Genomic DNA, 20,855 nt, shown 5'->3' on the forward strand with positions numbered 1-20,855 from the left:
ATTGTTACTTTGTATTTTAGCCCGACTATGTTGAGGGTCGTTGGTGTGAAACTCTAACTCCCTCCACAGGGGATCCGCACCGTTTCTGCACCGGCCCCCGGTCGGTTTCTGATCTTCAGCCGCGGGATTTTTATCTTTTTTTTAACGATTTGTTTCTGGATCAATGAAGCTCCGGCGGCGGGGACGGTCGGAAGCCGCGGACGGACCGGTTTCCGGTTCCGTCCTCCTGCGAGCTCCGGGGAGAACCGGCCCGCCGCCGCCGCCGGCCGGAGGATCAAAGGTCGGAGGAAGAGGGACGGAGGTCGGTGCGTTACCGAGGGGGAAGGCGGCGGGAGGGGACCGGGACACGAAAGGCGACACGTCCGCCATTGGGGGCGCGGGAGTTCAAGCTGAGGGAACGGATCGGTCCAGTCACAAAACTCTCCGGGCTGGGGAAGTGGCGAAGGTGCAACGTTCCGGATCCCGGCAGCTGCCGCCTCCTGTGTCTCCACGTCCCTTCCCCTCCTCCTTCCAGCTCCTCTCCGGCAGGGTCACTGATGGTGAGCTGAAGGAGCGCAGTCCCAGTTCCTCCCGTCCTGCCCTCCCCCAGGCCGGTGTAACTCACTGTCAGGAACTGCCCTGGCACCCACACCACTCCCTGCTCAGAGCCTCAGCTCTGCCTGATCTAATGCACTGGCAGGTTCCCCTCCGAACCACGCTGAACAGCAACAGGTAGACTACACCTACTGTGTCCAGTTCTGGTCGCCTCATTATAGGAAGGGTGTGGAAGCGTTGGAAAGGGTGCAGAGGAGATTTACCAGGGAGAGACTAAGGGAGCTGGGCTTTACTCTTTGCAGAGAAGGAGAACGAGAGCGTTTTGGATAGACACTGTTCCTGCACTAAGCAAGTAGTTCGTTCACAAGTTTATATTTTATCCTCTGTATTGTTATTTTAGCCCGACTATGTTGATGGTCGTTGGTGTGAAACTCTAACCCTCTCCACAGAGGACCTGCACCGGCCCCCGGTCGGTTTCTGATCTTCAGCCGCGGGGTTTTTATCTTTTTTTAACAATTTGTTTCTGGATCAATGAAGCTCCGGCGGCGGGGACGGTCGGAAGCCGTGGACGGACCGGTTTCCAGTTCCGTCCTCCTGCGGGGGAATGGAGGGATATGGACGATACCCAAGAAGAATATATTTAGTATAAATCGGCGGCACGGTAGCGCAGCAGTTAGCGCGATGCTATTACGGCGCCAGCGATCGGGTTTCGATTCCCGTCGCTGTCTGTAAGGAGTTTGTGCGTTCTCCCGCGTCTGCGTGGGTTTCCTCTGGGTGCTCTGGTTTCCTCCCACATTCTAAAGACGTACGGGTAGGTTAACTTGGGGGTTTAAAATGGGTGGTGCGGACTCGTTGGGCTGGAAGGGCCTGTTACCACGCTGTAAATAAAATTTAATTTAAGAAAAAGATCAACACAACATTCTAGGCCGAATGGCCTGTCCGGTGCTGTACTGTTGCATGTTCTATGTACTGTTGAAAGTATCCTGACTGGTTGCATCATGGTCTGATACAGCAATTCAAATGCGCTGGAATGTAAGAGCTGCAGAGAGTAGAGTAGTTGACTCAGCCCAATACATCACAGGCACATCCCTCCCCACCATCGATAGTATCTACAGGAGGCACTGCCTCAGGAAGGCAACATCCATCATCATGATAGAGGTGTACAAAATATTAAGAGGAATAGATAGAGTAGACAGCCAGCGCCTCTCTCCCAGGGCACCGATGCTCAATACAAGAGGGCATGGCTTTAAAGTAATGGGTGGGAAGTCCAATGGAGATATCAGAGGGAGGTTTTTTACCCAGAGTGTGGTTGGGGCATGGAATGTGCTGCCTGGAGTGGTGGTGGAGGCAGGTACATTGGTCAAATTCAAGAGATTGCTAGATAAGCATATGGAGGAATTTAAAATAGAGGGATATGTGGGAGGAAGGGGTTAGATAGTCTTAGGCGAGGTTTAAAGGTCGGCACAACATTCTGGGCCGAAGGGCCTGTATTGTGCTGTACTGTTCTATGGGTAGAAAGTATGTTAAGTTGATTTTGAGGGAGGTAGAAAATGATTTTAATGTTTAACTGCATTCCATTCTGTGTTTTAGGACAAACTAATGTTTGATTGGCACTTCGATTCTGATGGTTTGTCAACATTGAAAACCTGCAGAGTGATTCTTGTTACCAATGTTAATTCCACGTCACAACCCATCGCCTGGAGCCCTCGGTGCAAGGAGACGGTATTGAGTCGGGGATGATCTACTGGAAGGACCTCACGTTCAATATTGGCTTTGCCAGTGGGAAGCAGTAAAGGACGTCAGTTGCAGGAAGGCATACTGAGGTAAGAGAGGCTGGTGAATCTGTGGAATTTGTTGCCACAGAGGGCTGTGGAGTGATTGGGTGTATTTAAGGCAGAGATTGATAGGTTCCTGATTGGTAAAGGGATTAAGGATTATAGGGAGAAGGCAGGAGAGAAAAAATCAGCCATGATTAAATGGCGGAGCAGACTTGATGGGCCGAATTGCCAGATGCATCACGGCTTGGTATGGCAACTGCTCTGCCTGAGACTGCAAAAAAACTTCAAAGAGTTGTGGACACAGCTCAGCAAATCACAGAAACCAGCTTCCCCTCCATGGACTCTGTCTACACTTCTTGCTGCCATGGTGAAAAGCAGCCAATGTAATCAAAGACCCCACCCACCCCAGATATGCTCTCTTCTCCCCCCTCCCATCGGGCAGAAGATACAAAAGCCTGAAAGCACGTACCACCAGGCTCAAGGACAGCTTCTATCCCGCTGTTATAAGACTATTGAATGGTCCCCTGGTAGGATAAGATGGACTCTTGACCTCACAATCTACCCCTTCATAGAACATAGAACATTACAGCACAGTACAGGCCCTTTGGCCCACGATGTTGTGCCGACATTTCTTCCTGCTCTAAGATCTATCTAACCATTCCCTCCCACGTAGCACCCCCATTTCTCTATCATTCATGTGTCTATCTAAGAGTCTCTTAAATGTCCCTAATGTATCTGCCCCCACAACCTCTGCTGGCAGTGTGTTCCACACACCCACCACTCTCTGTGTAAAACCTTCCTCCAATCACCTTAAAATTATGCCCTCTCGTTTTAGCTATTTTCACCTGGGAAAAGTCTCTGACTGTCCACTCGATCTATGCCTCTTATCATCTTGTACACCTCTATCAAATCACGTCTCATCCTCCTCCTCTCCAAAGAGAAAAGCCCCAGCTCGCTCAACCTATCTTCATAAGACATGCTCTCCAATCCAGGCACCATCCTGGGAAATCTCCTCTGCACCCTCTCTAAAGCTTCTACATCCTCCTTATAGTGAGGCGACCAGAACGGAACACAATACTCCAAGTGTGGTCTGACCACAGTTCTATAGAGCTGCAACATCACCTCACGGCTCTTGAACTCAATACCCCGACTAATGAAGGCCAACAGACCATAGGCATTTTTAACAACTCTATTGACCTGCGCGGCAACCTTGAGGGATCTATGGACGTGGACCCCAAGATCCCTCTGTTCCTCCACGCTGTTAAGAGTGTGGTCAGGGTTTTGCACTTTATTGTCTGCCTGCACTACCCTTTCCCTGTAACTGTAACACTTTAATCTGCATCCAGTTATTGTTTCCCCTTGTACTACCTCAATGCACTGATGTGATGAAAGGATCTGTATGGATGGCATGCAAAACAAAGTTTTTCACGGCACCACAGTACATGTGACAATAATAAACCAATTTATCAATTTATATCTTATGGTCTTCTGATAGATAAGCTGAGAGGGAATGAAAAGATGAGGGCTTTGCTTGCCCGGTGCTGAGGCCGCAGAGGAAAGCAGCACAGGATGATGAGGATGTTACCAGAGGGGTTCTAACTCCTGCACCTTAGCTGAGCCTGTGGTACTGGGGCTCAACTGGGGGGTGAGAAGCCCACAAACCCTTTAATTGGATTAAGCTACTCAGCTGCAGGTTCCATTCTGTGGCGAGAGGAAACAAGAACTCTGTTCCCTTCTCATGCAGAATCATCCTAGACCACAAGCTGCCCGGTGGAAGACCACATAGAACCGTAGAACAATACAGCACAATACAGGCCCTTCGGCCCACCATGTTGTGCCAACCTTTAAACCATGCCTAACTGGCAGAGATTGCCTTCAAGAGAGGAGGAGGTTTTGACTCTTCTATTCAAGTAGTTTATTCAAGATCAGCTGTTCCACCAGGCACCTCTTGACTTTTTCAATAACCTAAAATATCCAATAGGAATAAAGCAGAGAAATGAACCACAAAAAAAAACATTGAAAAATTCAAGTCCTATGTTTGGAAAGTAACATTGCTGATTTCTGTTGATCTGTTATTTTTGCTCGTATGTTACAGGCTTTCAGTCAGTGAAGGGATGGAGAAGCATTTCAATCCCAGTGGGGGTTCGAGCTGGAGAGCCTCTAAGCGGAGAGCAGATGATGTTCCAGAGAGTCTACTGAAAGTGAGGCGTGTGGCCCCGGGCAGACCCAGCCCTTCAGACAAGAACACTGGGGACAAATGTGCACGTGGCCTGCCCGTGCTCCCAGGCCATTATGACCTGAGGTTTCCTGACTACAGGCAGCCTGTTGAGATAGGCTGTTTTTCACTGGACTCCCACCGGCAGCTCTTTAACGACGACAGGCAGCTGAAGTACTGTAGGATGCCCTCCAACAAGAAGCCGCACTTTGACCTGCGAGACGGATTCAAAGACCGGTATATAAAAAGGAACGACGACATTAAGGAGAAGCTGGACCACATCCTGAGGTGGATTTTACTAAACAAACACAAGTTCCCAACACTGGCTGCAGAGGACGGGTCCCCAGCTGTGACAAAGTAAGTTCAAGGAGTGATTACAGCAGGGAATGAGGCCATTCGGCCTATCAGGTCTGCACTCTCTCTGTGCAACAGCAACTAGCCAGTCTCACTCTTCCCCAGAGCTGTGCAAATTCTTTCCTTTTGGATACTTATCCAGCTCAAGACAAACACAGCTACACAGTGTTGCTACAGAATGAACAGCATCGTGAGAATCTGGTATTACTGACCTGAAGCAAGACTCTCTCCTCTAGGGAATCTCTTGTGCTGTCAGCTTGAAGTCCATCTGCACTCAGACTGCAGATACTCTTTAATCCTGGGGTGGTGTAGAGTGAAGTGTTTTGCTTTGGAAAATAAGAGAATGCTGGAAAGACTCAGCAGGTCAGGCAGCATCTGCGGAGAGAGAACCAGACAAAAGGTCACGACCTGAAATGGTAACAGTTGTTGCCTGACCTGTGTACTTACAGTATTTGCTATTTTATTTCAGATTTCCAGCATCTGTGGTATTTTATTTGTTGCTTTATAGGAAGCTCAGCTTCATAAGGCAGACTTGGATCCCAAATTTAAATCGTATCCTGCAGTCCATTGTGTTGGAGAGAGGAGGGGGATTCTGTGTTAGGAAGAGGAGGGGAGCAGAGGACATCTCATGTCTGACAATGTAGCTTCTTCCTTTGGGTGCTGTGGGCTTGAAATGAAAGGGCTTACATACGATGTGTGTTTGTCGGCTCTTGGACTGTACTCAATGGAGTACGGAAGGATGAGAGGGGACCTCATAGAAGCATTTTGAATGTTGAAAGGACTGGACAGAGTAGATGTGGCCAGGCTGTTTCCCTTGGAGGGTGAGTCCAGGACCAGAGGGCACAGTCTTAGAATTAGAGGGTACCCGTTTAGAACAGAAATAAGGAGAAATTTCTTTAGCCAGAGGGTCGTGGATTTATGGAATTCTTTGCCACATACAGCTGTGGAGGCCCGAACATTGGGGATGTTTAAGGAGGAGATTGATAGGTATCTAATTAGTCAGGGTATCAAGGGATATGGGGAGAAGGCCGGGAATTGGGGCTCGATGGGAGAATAGTTTAGCTCATGGTGAGGTAGCAGAGCAGACTCGATGGGCCGAACGGCCTACTTCTGCTCCTTTGTCTTGTGGGCTGTCTGCCAGGGCAAATAGGCACGATGCACTTGCCTGAGGGGGTGGTGGAGGCCGAGGCTCTCACAACGTTTAGGAAGTATCTAGACGAGCACTTGAATTGCCGAGGTAGGAAAGGCTACAGACCAAGTGCTGGTCAATGGGGCTCTGACATTCCACTAGCTGATCCACCGGTTCGGCCCCTGGCTCAACAGGTCATGTTTGCCGCACTCCCTTCCAGCTTGGCAGAGCTCCCATCATTGGTGCTCCAGTTCCTGTGCTGTCTCTCAACTGACCAGGGCCCTGTTTCCTACACTCCCTTAAACTTGCCTGGTCCACTGGGAAATTTATAGTAACACTGTGTGACATCTGAAAAGGGGAATTAAAAATGTGTTCGCATTGAATAACATCCAATAGTCTAGAAAATTTGCAAATCCAACATCGAGCATAACTCAAGTTTATTGTCATCTGCACAAGTCCATGTGTGCACGGGTGCAATGAAAAACTTACTTGCAGCAGCATCACAGACACACAGCATCAGATAAGCAGCATTCACAAGAAAGGCATACATTAAACACAATTTTTGGTATTGGTTTATTATTGTCACTTGTACTGAGGTACAGTGGAAAAACTTGTCTTGCGTACCGATCGTACAGGTCAATTCATTACACAGTGCAGTTACATTGGGTTAGTACAGAGTGCATTGAGGTAGTACAGGTAAAAACAATAACAGTAAAGTGTCACAGCTACAGAGAAAGTGCAGTGCAATAAGGTGCAAGGTCACAACAAGGTAGATCGTGAGGTCATAGTCCATCTCATTGTATAAGGGAATCATTCAATAGTCCATCACAGTGGGGTAGAAGCTGTCCTTAAGTCTGGTGGTACGTGCCCTCAGGCTTCTGTATCTTCTACCTGATGGAAGAGGAGAGAAGAGAGAATGACCCGGGTGGGTGGGGTCTTTGATTATGCTGGCTGCTTCACCAAGACAGCGAGAGATAAAGACAGAGTCCATGGAGGGGAGGCTGGTGTCTGTGATGTGCTGGGCCATGTCCACAACTCTCTGCAGTTTCTTGCGGTCCTGGGAAGAGCAGTTGCCAACCAAGCGGAGATACATCCAGATAGGATGCTTTCTATGGTGCATCAATAAAAGTTGGTGAGAGTCAAGGGGAACAAAATGAATTTCTTTAGCCTCCTGAGGAAGTAGAGGCACTGGTGAGCTTTCTTGGCTGTGGCATCTAGAACACAATTAGAACAAAAAAAAGTCCATTTTACTGCAAAGTGCCAGGTTATTTGGTGTGGTCAGCATGGACATTATGGGAAGAAGGGTCTGTTTCTGTGCTGTACAACTGACTCACGCAATAGTCAGCCCTGTGTTTAACACTTACTCTGCCAGCTGCCTTTCCTCCTTTTGCAACATCTCTGTTACACCATCACAAACTAAATGTTTCCTCCCCCTTGTGTGTGTGTAAAAGTGTATGCCTGTTTGTATTTGCTTGTGCAACTGTCCCCTTTTTATTTGCAGTCAGCTGCACACGGACTTCATCACATGGAGAGGGCACCTGACAAAAATCCTCACCACCCCTTATGAGAATAGAGAGGGCTGGTTGATGGCCGTGAGCCTGTTTAATGGAACCTATTACATGAGTGAGGTGGAGACTGAGGAAGCCAGACGCCAGAGACAGCAGCGGACCGAACAGCAAGAAGAACTGATGTATGGAGGATACAAGTTTGAGCAGTATTTGTGCGCAGGTGAGGGACCCATCCAAAACTTTCACGGCCTTGGGTCAGACTAGATTTCATTCGGGTCACTGCATTTGCTCAGCTGAACCTGGTTAAGAAAACTTTGTCCAATGACGAGCTGGTAGTGCCACTCTTCACAACTCCAGGTTCGATCTTGACCTCCGCTGCTGTCGGTGTGGAGTTTGTACATTCTCCCTGTGACTTGTATGTGTTTCCCCCAAGTGCTCCGGTTTCCTCGCACCTTCTAAGGAGTCGGTAGGCTAATTGGCCACTGAATTGTTCCTTGTAGGTGAGTGGTAGAATCTGGAGAATCGCTGGGAATGTGAGGAGAATAGGTTATGGGAAAAATCAGTGGGGAATGGGAGTGTTCTGTGATCTGGCATAGACTTGATGGGCTGAATGGCCTCCTTCAATGCTGCTGGTAAATAAGGTTTAAACAAAAAACTCGCCATTTTTCAGACCTTAAAGGAGCTCCATGAACAATCAGCCAATAAACACAGCAGGTTAGTGACAGCTTGTTTATTAAATCGACATCCACATGCTCCGGGGGGAGGGGGGTGAGATGTCACAGGGAGCGCCTAGAATTCTAGCGTTTATTCTGCACCCTGCCATCTGCAGCCGTGAGCACCTCAACCCTCTGTTGTGAGGGTGAAAGTGTCAGTCAGATTACAGGCAGATTTGGACAGACACCCAATGTGATCGTGCTGCTGGTTATTCTTCACCCGGCAACTCGATGCGAAGTGAAATTTACCCATCATTGCACGTAGCAAAGGCTGATGGACATCTAATCTCACTTGACACAGATTAAATTCGTAGATAACCTGCTTGTGGATCTGTTGGGAAGAGAACAGATTGCAAAGATGAGCACTGAAGGGGAGATAGTATAAAAAGGTGGGGGGGGGGGGGTGGAGCAAGAGTTGGCAGGTGAGAGGTGGATCCAGGTGAGGGAGGGGGGGTGATAGGGAGGTGAGGGAGGGGGGAGAGTGGGAATGATGCGAGAAGCTGGGAGGTGATAGGTGGAAGTGACAAAGGGCTGAAGATGGAATCTGATAGGAGAGGACAGTGGACCATTGAATAAAGGGAGGGAGGTGGGGAGGGGAACTGGAGGGAGGAAGGTGTGGGTGAGGGGCAGATCGAGAGGGTGGGGGAGGCGAAAGATGGGGTGATGGGGGCTGGTGGGATAAGTGGGAGAGGGCAGAGGCAAGGGGTTACCAGAAGTTAGTGAAATCAATGTTGATGCCGTCAGGTTGGACACTGCCCAGGCGGAATATGAGGTGCCGTTCCTCTAGATCCTTAAATCTTGTCCGCTACAGGCCAGTGGAAAAGATTTATCTCTACCTGAGCAATGTTTCAGCCTCCCCAGAAGTGGGGGGTGAGTAAATAATGAGCCATAGTTCCATGCCAGTTGCTGGAACATGTACATATGCTGGTTGATGCCTTCTGTGGTCAAATAGTTGGCAATGCACACACTGTGGCCATACGTGGGATAAACGTCCCCAGAGCTGATGGTTGCCTGAAACTCCTAGAAGTGCATCCATGCAGTGATGCCCTGGGAAATGAGGACAGGAAGGTGGAAAGTCGATTAACATTCACATCACTTCTTTCAGATAAACCAGATGGGAGCCCAGACCCAGCCGGGGTGGTAAACACCAATGAAGCGTTCTGTTGTGTGGTCCGAACACGACTGAACGATCACTCCCTTGTGTTCTCCGGTGAGGTGGATTGCAAAGACGGCTCAGACCCAAGGTTAAAGGCCCCACAGTGTTACCTGGAGCTAAAGACCAGCAGAGAGATCTACAGTGCAAACCAGGAGAGAAACTTCCTTAGGTTGGTAAAGGCGAAGGTTAAATCAATTATTATTAAGCGTCAGCCTGAGCAATTGCCCTTCACTCTGCAAGGCAGAACACCAGCAGGGCAGGGCAGTGCTGTCCTGCCGACTGGTGTGATTTCTGGAGTTCGGGGTGTGGGCAATGCCGGCATTTATTGTTCATTCCTACACGCCCCTGAATCATAAAGTCATTGATAAATTGAATGAAAAACACAAGGAACTCAGCAGGCCAGGCAGCATCCGTGGAGAAAAGCAGGTGGTCAACGTTTCGGGTCAGGATCCTTCTTCAGGACTGAAGATAGGAAAAGGGGAAGCCCAATATATAGGAGGGAATAGCAGAGCAGTGATAGGTGGACAAAAGAGGGGAGGTGGGGTGGGTACAGGGTGGTGATAGGTAGATGCAGGTAAGAGATGGTGATAGGCCTCCGATGTTCCAGTGTAACATTTGCCAAATGTTTGGCAGTGGGCTACAGAGCAGAACAAAGGCAACTGGAGTTTCTGACCACTCTAACCTTGTCTTTGTAGATTTAAACTACTGAAATGGTGGGCGCAGTCCTTCTTGCCAGGAGTACCTCAGATAATCGCAGGTTTTCGGAATGACAATGGCACAGTGGTCTCACTTCAGACTTTTGAAACAATGAAGATTCATCAGCTGGTCAAGGTACGCCGATCAAAAAAAAAACTTCAGATGCTGAAAATCTGAAATAAAAACAAAAAGTGGTGGAGACACTCAGTGGGTCAGATAGCATCTGTGGAAAGAGGAACAGAGTTAACAGTTCAGGTCAACCATTCTCTGTGCAAACAATCCTTGCTGTGCACAAAGTGGCTGGTGGTTCCGAATGCAGTTCTGCATCGTCTGTAGACATGGATCAGTACAGCACAGGAACAGGCCCTTTGGCCCACAATGTCTGTGCTGACCCTGATGTCAATTTGAACTAATCCCCTATGCCTGCACATGGTCTATATCCCTCCATTCCCCGTCTGCTCATATGTTTGTCTATAAGCCTCTCAAACCCCTCTCTTATCTCTTCCCACCACCTCCCCTAGCACTGCATTCCACGCACTGACCACTCTGTGTGCTTTTTCTTAAAAAAAGAAATGTGCCTTTTAAATATCTCTTAAACTTTCCCCCTTTCACCTTAAACCTATGTCCTCTAGTATTTGACATTGACTGGGAAAAAGACCCTATCTACCCTGTCTACGCCTCTGATAATTCTATATACGTTTTTCACGTTGCCCCTCAGCCTCTGACGCTCCAGAGAAGACAATCCAAGTTTGTCCAACCTCTCTAATCCAGGCAACGTCCTGGTGAACTTCTTCTGCACCCTCTCCAAAGCCTCCACACCCTTCCTGAAAGGGGGCGACCAGAACTGCATACAATACTCCAAATGCGGCCTAAGCAAAGTTTTATACTCAAAAGTTTTATACAGCTGCATACCCCTGACCAATGAAGGCAAGCATGCCATACACCTTCCTTACCACCATATCTATCTGCGTTACCACTTTCAGGGAGCTATGGACTTGTATCCCAAGATCCCTCTATACACTTGGAGTACTGTGCTCAGTTCTGGTCACCTCACTACAGGAAGGATGTGGAAGCCATAGAGAGGGTGCAGAGGAGATTTACAAGGATGTTGCCTGGAATGCGGAGCATGCCTTATGAAAGCAGGTTGAGGGAACTCGGCCTTTTCTCCTTGGAACGACGGAGGATGAGGGGGGACCTGATAGAGGTGTATAAGATGATGAGAGGCATTGATCAGGTAGATAGTCAGAGGCTTTTTACCAGGGCTGAAATGGTGGCCACAAGAGGACACAGGTTTAAGGTGCTGGGGAGTAGGTTTAGAGGAGATGTCAGGGGTAAGTTTTTTTACTCAGAGTGGTGAGTGCGTGGAAAGGGCTGCCGGCAACGGTGATGGAGGCAGATACGATAGGGTCTTTTAAGAGACTTTTGGATAGGTACATAGAGCTGAGAAAAATAGAGGGCTATGGGTAAGCCTAGTAATTTCTAAGGTAGGGACATGTTCGGCACAACTTTGTGAGCTGAAGGGCCTGAATTGTGCCGTAGGTTTTCTATGTTTTTTCTATGTTCTACATCAGTGCTCCTAAGGATCCTTCCATTTACTCTTAACTTTCCTCTTGCATTTGATCTCTCAAATTGCAACACCTTACACTTGTCCAGATTAAATTCCATCTGCCACTTCTCTGCTCATATTTCCAACTGATCTATATCCTGCTGAATCCTCACAATCAACAGATGCACCAATTTTTGTATCATCTGCAAACTCACTAATCAGCCGACCTACACTTTCACCCAGATCATTTGTACATCACAAACAACAGAGGTCCCAGCAGTGATCCTTGTGGAACACCACTGTCGAAAGCTTTACTTAAGTCCATGTAGACAACGTCCACTGCCCTACCCTCCTCAATCGTCTTCATCGCCTCAAATAACTTAGTTGAGTTTGTAAGCGAGTTGGGATGATCTGACATTTGAAAGATGCTACAGAAATGCAGAATCTTTCTCAAATCCCCAAAGGATTAATAAAAACCTGTGTAACTGCAGGAGAGCCAGACAGGAAAAGGAGAACACTAGTTTGAATCTAGAGCACTGCACACACTTCCAGTTACAGACAGAAGGATTTTTCAGAGTTCTTCCCAGATGGTTTGCAGTGTAGCTCAGTGGGAACAGTCAAACAATGAAACCTCACTCACCCAATAGAATAACACTTGTCCGCAAGGAACTCGTTCTTCCATCACTCCCTGCAGACTTCCCACTGATGGTGCATTTACAGTGCATTAGCCAGTGAGTCTTGTAGGAATCAACTGATATTTGAGCAGAGATCGCATCCATTTTAGATTTTATTACCACTGGTGATTAGTATGGAGGATATTATAATGCAATGTTGGGGGCTTTTTAGCTCTGCTTGATGGGTCTAAGTTCAGAGTCTCGTGTGAATTATCCTGGAGCGACCCCAAGGTGTTTGACCCAGGTGGAAGGACAGTGCCGCACACACTGGAAGTCGCAGTTTAGTTGCTCGTCTACAAGAGCTGCAGCGTTCAGTTCCTGCACCTCCAGCAGACAATCGGACCGAAGCCTGGCTACCTGACTCTGTTGTGTTTGTGGTCGGACTGGGTGAAGTGTCAGTGCATATTGTAGGGGCTTGCACCTCATGTTTAACTGTTGTACTCGAGGTCATGGTCAGGTCGGGTATGAAGCAGGTAATGCCTTTGGGTTTGGTTTGGATTGGTCGGGGTTGGGTTTGGATTGGTCGGGGTTGGGTCGGGTTGGGTTTGGATTGGTCAGGGTTGGGTCAGGTTGGGTTTGGATTGGTCGGGGTTGGGTCGGGCTTGGATTGGTTGGGGTTTGGATTGGTTGGGGTCAGGTCAGGGTTAGGTTGGGTTTGGATTGGTCAGTGTTGGGTCAGGATGGGGTTGGGTTCTAGCTTTATATCTGAGCATCTGGCTTGATGGACCTCGGGTTTGATTCGCACTGCTGGTGCTTGATCTCCCATGGGATATGAAGTTCCGATGCCTCTGTGGTGTGTGGCAGTATGACATGGAGTGCCCCATTGCTACAGTGAGGTTTCCATGGAGAACTGGGATTGATCTTGGTTTGACAAAGTCTCTTCACACCAGACTGCAGATGAAAGAGTTCCCTCTGCTTCCCTCCCTCACAGAACGAGTGGAACTGCTGGAAACCAGCCGTCTGCCTGAACTTCTGCAATGCGTTCCTGTCCTTTGTGAAGCACGTGGTGACCCAGGACAATCACCGGTACAACTCCCTCACTGTCCTCCAGGAGTCTTAGAACCACTGGTGTGGGAGGAGGTTAATTCTCTTGTGAGGCTTGGATCTGAAAGGCGAGCTTTCTCAGCCTATATGGAAAGGATTATTTAGGGTCAGGTTGGGTTTGAGAATAACCAATTGATCCATTGATTCTAATTCACCAGCCTAACGTTAGATTGTCAATGTCGGACAAAGTTAAAAATTAATCTGCAAATATTGAGCTAAATCAAATCAAACCTCAACATCCATGCTGGAGGAACTCAGCAGGCCAGGCAGCATCCGTGGAGAAAAGCAGGCGGCCAACGTTTTGGGTCAGGATCCTCCCGAAACGTTGACTGCCTGCTGTTCTCCACGGATGCTGCCTGGCCTGCTGAGTTCCTCCAGCATCATCGTGTTTTTCATCTAGGTTCCAGCATCTGCAGTCCTTTGTTTCTCTAGGACAGACAGAAACTGGTTAACTTCTAAATAAGTTCAATGGATTGTAGAGGAAGAAAAGGTTAACTAGTAAATGTGATGGAATAGTTATAATAGAATAAAAGTAACGTTTGAATTAGTACTTTCCATTTAATGTTTAACAACTTTATGAATAAATTATATTCTGGTGAGCAGTAAAAGAGTGACTCACTATCTCCTCGTGACAGTGGGAGGCCTCTCTGAAACATTGTTCTTCTTGGGCTTCGTAAGCTAATGCAATAAATAGTTATGATGCCTTGTAAATGTGACTGGTTACTGTAGCAATTATCTCTGCAGAAGGCATCAAGTCACTTTAGAGCCACTAAACTGTGTTACTATGGAGTTCATTAAGAGCAGCCAATCGGTTTAGCAGGTTAGTGTTATTTATGGCCTTTCTTTTGTCTTAGGATGGTGACCCTTTTCTCCTGGGAACCTGGTAAAGATATTTCGTATTCAGTACATTTAGATGGTGCGTACACCTTCGTCCCTGACTGGTACGTGCGAAGTATAATTGGACACACAGATGCCTCGTGTGCTGTAGGTGAGGAAAAACCCCAACATCTGACTCACCATTGAAAGGAACAATGTGCTGGATCTGCCACCAATATGTATTTTACACTTCTATACTTTAATGTACCCAATCTGTCAAACAACCTTTGTAACAATTTACGTACAGCTCCTCCAGCCGTGGAAACCATGTTTGAGTGTTGTGCGTAGTTTGAAGATGGCACCGTGCCTTCACAGGACCACTCAGACTTCTCCAAGCTGACAGCCAGCTCATCCTCCCCTCTCCCTCTACAAACAATGCTCCATTTGGTACCTTCAGGACCTCTCCATATGGGTACCATCCAGTGACCTGTACCGAAAGGGCCACTTCAGAGCAGAGCACATGTAACATGCGGCACGGATCGAGAGACATTCGGACTTCAGGAACTCCTCGAAGAAGGCTACAACAGGTTAATCCTGCACCCACACACGGTCTGATACGCCTTGCCTGTGCTTGGATGTGTTCGGTCCATGTCACCTTTGCAAAGGCTTTGTGCCTCCTGTAAATAAAATGGGATTGCTGTGGAATTTCTGTAAATGGGTGCTTGATGGCCAGCACAGACCAGGTGGGCCAAAGGGCCTGTCTCCGTGCTGTGTGACTCTGTTTCTGTTTCTCAGTTCTGTGACCTCTTTCCAAACAGAACCAGTATACATGTTATGAACTTGTGCTGTCCAGGGGGGTAGACTTCTACCCACTAATCCTATCCCTTGAAGTAAAGAAAATATCTCCTGCCTTTAACACTACTTTATCAGTACAGCAGAGGCTGACGTGTCTCAGCGCAATTCGCTTAATTCTCACCCATCTTAGAAAATCCCGTGGTTTTACAAGTAACTGGGTCAGAGACAAAAGAACGGGAGCAAGAAATGACTGAGGTGGTGTGACTTCAATACACTCAGAATCCCAGTGAACTTTTCTGTCAACAGGAGAAAGCTCATCGTAGAAACACACACATCACATCAGATCAGATCTCTTCATTAGTCACATGTACATCAAAACACACAGTGAAATACATCTTTTGCGTAGAGTGTTCTGGGGGCAGCCCGCAAGTGTCGCCACGCTTCTGGCGCCAACATAGCAAGCCCAGAACTTCCTAACTTTTCAGGGTTAAGTTGTACAATTAAATAACTGTTACCAAATGACTCAGCACCATGAAATACATGAAATAAAGTTTTTTTTCAACAAGTTACTACATAATTTTATTGTAGAAAGTGGCATTGGAATGAATTTATGCTGTCTCCATTGAAACAGTGATTTAGCCAATTTGGAAGTTTTGTGATACCATTGACAATAACTTTCCAGGGTTAAGTTGTACAATCAAATTACTGTTACCAAACGACTCAGCACCATGGAATGTGGGAGGAAACTGGAGCACCCGGAGGAAACCCACGCAGACACAGGGAGAACGTACAAACTCCTTACAGACAGCAGCTGGAATTGAACCCGGGTTGCTGGCACTGTAATAGTGTTATGCTAACCGCTAGACTACCGTGCCTGCTCCATTAGAACCCATGAGAAGCTTGCGGGGAAAACCAGTACAAACCACATACAGTAAATGAGGTAAAAATACAGTAAAAGGTACAGGCATCCCTTCTTTTGAGAACAGTCAGTGGTTTTACCAACCTTTATCAGTGTTCCACAAGGACTTTGGGTCAAAGTTACAGCTGAGAGCTACTGTAATGTTGAACCAAAGTCACCCTGCTGTGAAGATTTAGTGTAGCGGTTAGTGTAATGCTTTACAGTGTCAGTGACCTGGGTTCAATTCCAGCCACTGTCTGTAAGGAGTTTGTACGTTCTCCCCGTGTCTGTGTGGGTTTCCTCCGGGTGCTCCAGTTTCCTCCCACATTCCAAAGACGTATGGGTTAGGAAGTTGTGGGCGCGCTATGTTGGTGCCAGAAGCGTGGCGACACTTGTGGGCTGCCCCCAGAACACTTTATGCAAAAGATGCATTTCACTCTGTGTTTCAATGTACATGTGACTAATAAAGAAATCTTATCATTGGAGTTGGTGGCGGTTCCTTGCACAGCAATGCAGTAGGACCAGTTCCCTTGCTCATGCACAATGAAGGTCAGTATCTTCAAAGAGATAGAGATGGTTTGGTGTTTGCAGACTTAGTGCGCAGCATACACTGCTGCCCTCCCCCAGAGTCCGAGTAATGGGTGTGTATTGGAGCACCAAGTTTCCAACACTGGCCCATGTACTTCCAGACTTCAGGAAAGTAGAAAAGCTGCAGATGCCAGAAATCTGAGATAAAATCAGAGAATGCTGGAGAGGCTCTACAGGCCAGGCAGCGCCTGTGGGGAGAGAGAAACAGAGTCAACATTCCAGGTTGATGACCTTTCATGTCATAATTTGCCAAAAAAGAGGGAGAGGAGGAAACCGAATCGGTCCCTGTTGGTCTTTGGTTGAGGAGGAGGGGATAGCGTGTGGGGGTCTACAAGCAAAAGCAACTGAACCAGGTGTGGGTGAGTCCGTGAAATGTATGGCCTTCAGGTCCACATTATGTTTACTTATATTACATTGAAGTCATAATCGGTATATCTGAAGGAGACAAAGAGGAAGCAGTTACCTTCAAAAGGTTCAAGCAGGGAGTAAAATGTATTGTTCTATTTGGCCTCTTTCCAACAAGGATCATGTGATGGGAAAGGACACATCGATGTAGATATCCCCTCAAGTCCTGTGACCCTGTGGTAGCTCAGTACCATCCCCAGTGGTGCTAACGCCCACTGGACCATTGACGGGAGGGATGGTGCTGGCGATTTTCGAAGATTAACCAAACACATCCTGGGTGTTTCTAGTTCACAGGATCAGAAGTTGGCTCCTTCGTTAAAAATAATCATATCCATGGAAATGAAGCAGTATTTCCGCTCTGTGCCTGCGCTTGTGAGTTTCACCTTGCAGAGTCGGGAGTTGGAGCCAGATTTGGAGCGGGACCTTTGAAAAGAGGTGAGTCTCTGTGCCCGAGCTTGTGAGTTTCCCATTGGTGGTGTTGTGGATAGTGTAAAGGGTTGCTGTAGGTTACGACAGGACGTTGATAGGATGCAGACCTGGGCTGAGAGGTGGCAGAGGAGTTCAACCTGGAAAAGTGTAAAGTGATACACTTTGGAATATTGAATTTGAAGGCAGAATACAAGGTTAATGGCCAGACCCCTTAGCAATGTGGAGGAACAGAGGGATCTTGGGGTCCACATCCATAGATCCCTCAAGGTTGCCACACAGGTCGATAGGGTTGTTAAGAAGGCGTATGGTCTGTTGGCCTTCATTAGTTGGGGTATTGAGTTCAAGAGCCGCGAGGTAATGTTGCAGCTCTATAGAACTCTGGTCAAAAGTGTGGTCTACCTCTGGTCAGACCACACATGGAGTATTGTGTTCAGTTCTGGTCACCTCATTATAGGAAGGATGTGGAAGCTTTAGAGAGGGTGCAGAGGAGATTTACCAGGATGCTGCCTGGATTGGAGAGCATATCATATGAGGATAGGTTGAGGGAGCTAGGGCTTTTCTCTTTGAAGAGGAGGAGGATGAGAGGTGACCTGATAGAGGTGTACAAGATGATAAGAGGCATAGATCAAGTGGACAGCCAGAGACTTTTTCCCAGGGCGACAATGGCTAACACGAGAGGGCATAATTTTAAGGTGATTGGAGGAAGGTATAAGGGGGATGTCAGGGGTAAGTTTTTTTTACACTGAGAGTGGTGGGTGCGTGGAACACACTGCTGGCAGAGGTTGTGGGAGCAGATACATTAGGGACATTTAAGAGACTCTTAGATAGCCACATGGATGATAGAAAAATGAAGGGCTATGTGGGAGGGTAGGGTTATTTGGATCTTAGAGCAGGATAAAGTGTTGGCAAAACATTGTGGGCTGAAGGGCCTGTACTGTGCTATAGTGTTCTATTTTCCAAAGCACCTTGCAGAGTCTCAAAGGCTTTTCTGACCAGTGAAGTACTTTGGATGTATAGTCACTGTTGTATGGACTCGATGGGCTGAATAGCCTCCTTTCCTGCTATAATAATTCAATGCTGCAATGTGGGAAATACAGCAGCCACTTTGTGCACAGCAAACTCCCACAAACTGCAATGTAATCATGAACAATATTCTTGAATCAGAAATAGATTCATTCTGGGGCTGAGGGACAATGTCAGCAATGAGAAAAACCACAAGATGCAGGAGTCAGCATCACAGTCCCTCGCCATTCAATAATTCACAGCTGATCTGAACTCTGGCCTCAAATTCATTTTATTGCCTCTTCCCCATAAGCCTCAATTCCTCTACATCCAAAACCTAACTTTCTCATGAATACATTCCAGGACTCCATCTCCACAACTCTCTTGGGCAGAGAATTCCAGAGATTCACTACCCTCAGCAAGCAATTCCTCAGTCTTAAATGAGACCATCTCAACTCCAGATCCAGATGCCCCTGTTACGAGACTATTGAACAGTGCCCTAGTACAATAAGATGGACTCTTGACCTCAAAACCTACCACATTGTGACCTTGCACCTTATTGCCTACCTACATTGAACTTTCTCTGTAACTGTGACACTTTATTCTGCATTCTGTTGTTTTCCCTTGTACTACCTCAATGTACTGATGTAATGAAATGATCTGTATGGATGGCAGCAGAACAAAGTTTTTCACTGTACCCCTGGTACATGTGACAATAGTAAACCAATTTAGTTTACCAATTTACTCTTCTCCTCCTCCCTTATATCACTGGCTGTCATGTTCACAGCACAAGCAGCTCCTGCTACAGCTCCCCTTTGACACTCACCAACTTTTATCGATGCACCATAGAAAGCATCCTATCTGGCTTGGTACAGCAACTGCTCTGCCCAGGACCGCAAGAAACTGCAGAGAGCTGTGGACACAGCCCAGCACATCACGGACACCAGCCTTCCCTCCTTGGACTCTATCTTTACCTCTCGCTGTCTTGGTGAAGCAGCCAGCATAATCAAAGACCCCACCTACCCGGGTCATTCTCTCTTCTCTCCTCTTCCATCAGTTAGAAGAATCAGGAGCCTGAGGGCACGTACCACCAGGATCAAGGCCAGCTTCTGCCCCACTGTGATAAGACTATTGAACGGTTCCCTTATACGATGAGATGGACTCTGACCTCATAATCTACCTTGTTGTGACCTCGCACCTTATTGCACTGCACTTTCTCTGTAGCTGTGACACTTTACTCTGTACTGTTATTGTTTGGTATTGGTATTGGTTTATTATTGTCACGTACCGAGGTACAGTGAAAAGTTTGTCTTACAAACCAATCGTACAGGTCAATTCATTACACAGTGCAGTTACATTGAGTCAGTACAGAGTGCATTGATGTAGTACAGGTAAAAACAATAACAGTACAGAATAAAGTGTCACAGCTACAGAGAAAGTGCAGTGCAATAAGGTGCAGGGTCACAACAAGGTAGATCGTGAGGTCATGGTCTATCTCGTTGTATAAGGGAACCGTTCAATAGTCTTATCACAGTGGGGTAGAAGCTGTCCTTAAGTCTGGTGGTACGTGCCCTCAGGCTCCTGTGTCTTCTACCCAATGGAAGAGGAGAGAAGATAGAATGTCCCGGGTGGGTGGGGTCTTTGATTATGTTGGCTGCTACACCAAGATAGCGAGAGTTAAAGACAGAGTCCAAGGAGGGGAGGCTGGTGTCCATAATGTGCTGGGTTGTGTCCACAACTCTCTGCAGTTTCTTGCAGTCCTGGGCAGAGCAGTTGCCAACCTAGCCGAGATACATCCAGATAGGATGCTTTCTATGGTGCATCTGTAAAAGTTGGTGAGAGTCAAAGGGGACAAACCAAATGCACTCTGTACTAACACGATGTAACTGCACTGTGTAATGAATTGACCTGTACGATCGGTTTGCAAGACAAGCTTTTCACTGTACCTCAGTACAAGTGACAATAATAAACCAATACCAGTACCAATACACAGGCACTGAGGAGGTAGCGCAGCCACAGTGAATAAACACTCAATTTTAGGGCCTTCTATTTACTGTCAAACACAGTGCAAGGTTAAAGTTCACCAGAGTAGGTTTGGGAATTGTCGGTCATTTTAATTTCTAGTCAGAAACGCAATCATCCACACCTGGATTCTCAATCATTGACAGGTGGCTGATATATTGCACAATCCTGGGCAAGAAAAACACTTGTGTTCAAAAGGATTGACACCGTGCAGTTAATGGCTAATTATTAAGGTATCTTTAATGCATCTTAGTTTTACATTTTAAAATATGGAAATGACTCTGAGAAATGAAAATACAAAATATATCACTAAAGCAAAACAGAAACTGACTTTTTAATTGCAGGACACAGCTGGCAGAGCTGCTGTCTCACAGCTCCGGTGGCCCAGGTTTGATCCTGACCTGTCTGTGTCTGTGTGGAGTTTGCACGTTCTCCCTGTTGCCATGTGGGTTCCCCCCCGGTGATCGAGTTTCCTCCCACAATCCAAAAATGTGTAGGTTGATAGATTAATCGGCTGCTGTAAATTGCGCCCAGTGTGTCGGTGAGGGGTAGA

At 47.2% G+C, this 20,855-nt stretch overlaps 1 protein-coding gene across 6 annotated transcripts; it reads left to right on the forward strand.

Moving 5' to 3' along the window:
• The first annotated feature begins 188 nt into the window (after positions 1–188).
• On the forward strand, positions 189–15,232 carry dxo (decapping exoribonuclease). 6 transcript variants are annotated; one of them, XM_052021819.1, is made up of 8 exons: positions 189–280; positions 2,125–2,357; positions 4,408–4,884; positions 7,512–7,738; positions 9,337–9,556; positions 10,083–10,218; positions 13,235–13,329; positions 14,202–15,232. In XM_052021819.1, exons 3-8 carry the CDS (start codon positions 4,427–4,429, stop codon positions 14,368–14,370), a joined length of 1,305 nt encoding a protein of 434 aa, XP_051877779.1. In that variant the 5' UTR covers positions 189–280; positions 2,125–2,357; positions 4,408–4,426; the 3' UTR covers positions 14,371–15,232. The 6 variants fall into 6 exon arrangements, with proteins under 6 accessions (XP_051877779.1, XP_051877778.1, XP_051877777.1 ...); XM_052021818.1 differs by having other exon boundaries at positions 218–305; XM_052021817.1 differs by having other exon boundaries at positions 227–301.
• The last annotated feature ends 5,623 nt before the right edge of the window (positions 15,233–20,855 follow it).

The sequence above is a fragment of the Pristis pectinata genome, chromosome 8, assembly GCF_009764475.1.
Source record: "Pristis pectinata isolate sPriPec2 chromosome 8, sPriPec2.1.pri, whole genome shotgun sequence".
Lineage (NCBI taxonomy): Eukaryota > Metazoa > Chordata > Chondrichthyes > Rhinopristiformes > Pristidae > Pristis > Pristis pectinata.

Coding starts and splice junctions, on each gene's coding strand:
- dxo (XM_052021819.1), top strand. CDS start 4,427: ATGGAGAAGCATTTCAATCCCAGTGGGGGTTCGAGCTGGAGAGCCTCT. Junction 7,739..9,336: donor TGAGCAGTATTTGTGCGCAG/GTGAGGGACCCA, acceptor CACTTCTTTCAG/ATAAACCAGATGGGAGCCCA. Junction 9,557..10,082: donor CAGGAGAGAAACTTCCTTAG/GTTGGTAAAGGC, acceptor TTGTCTTTGTAG/ATTTAAACTACTGAAATGGT.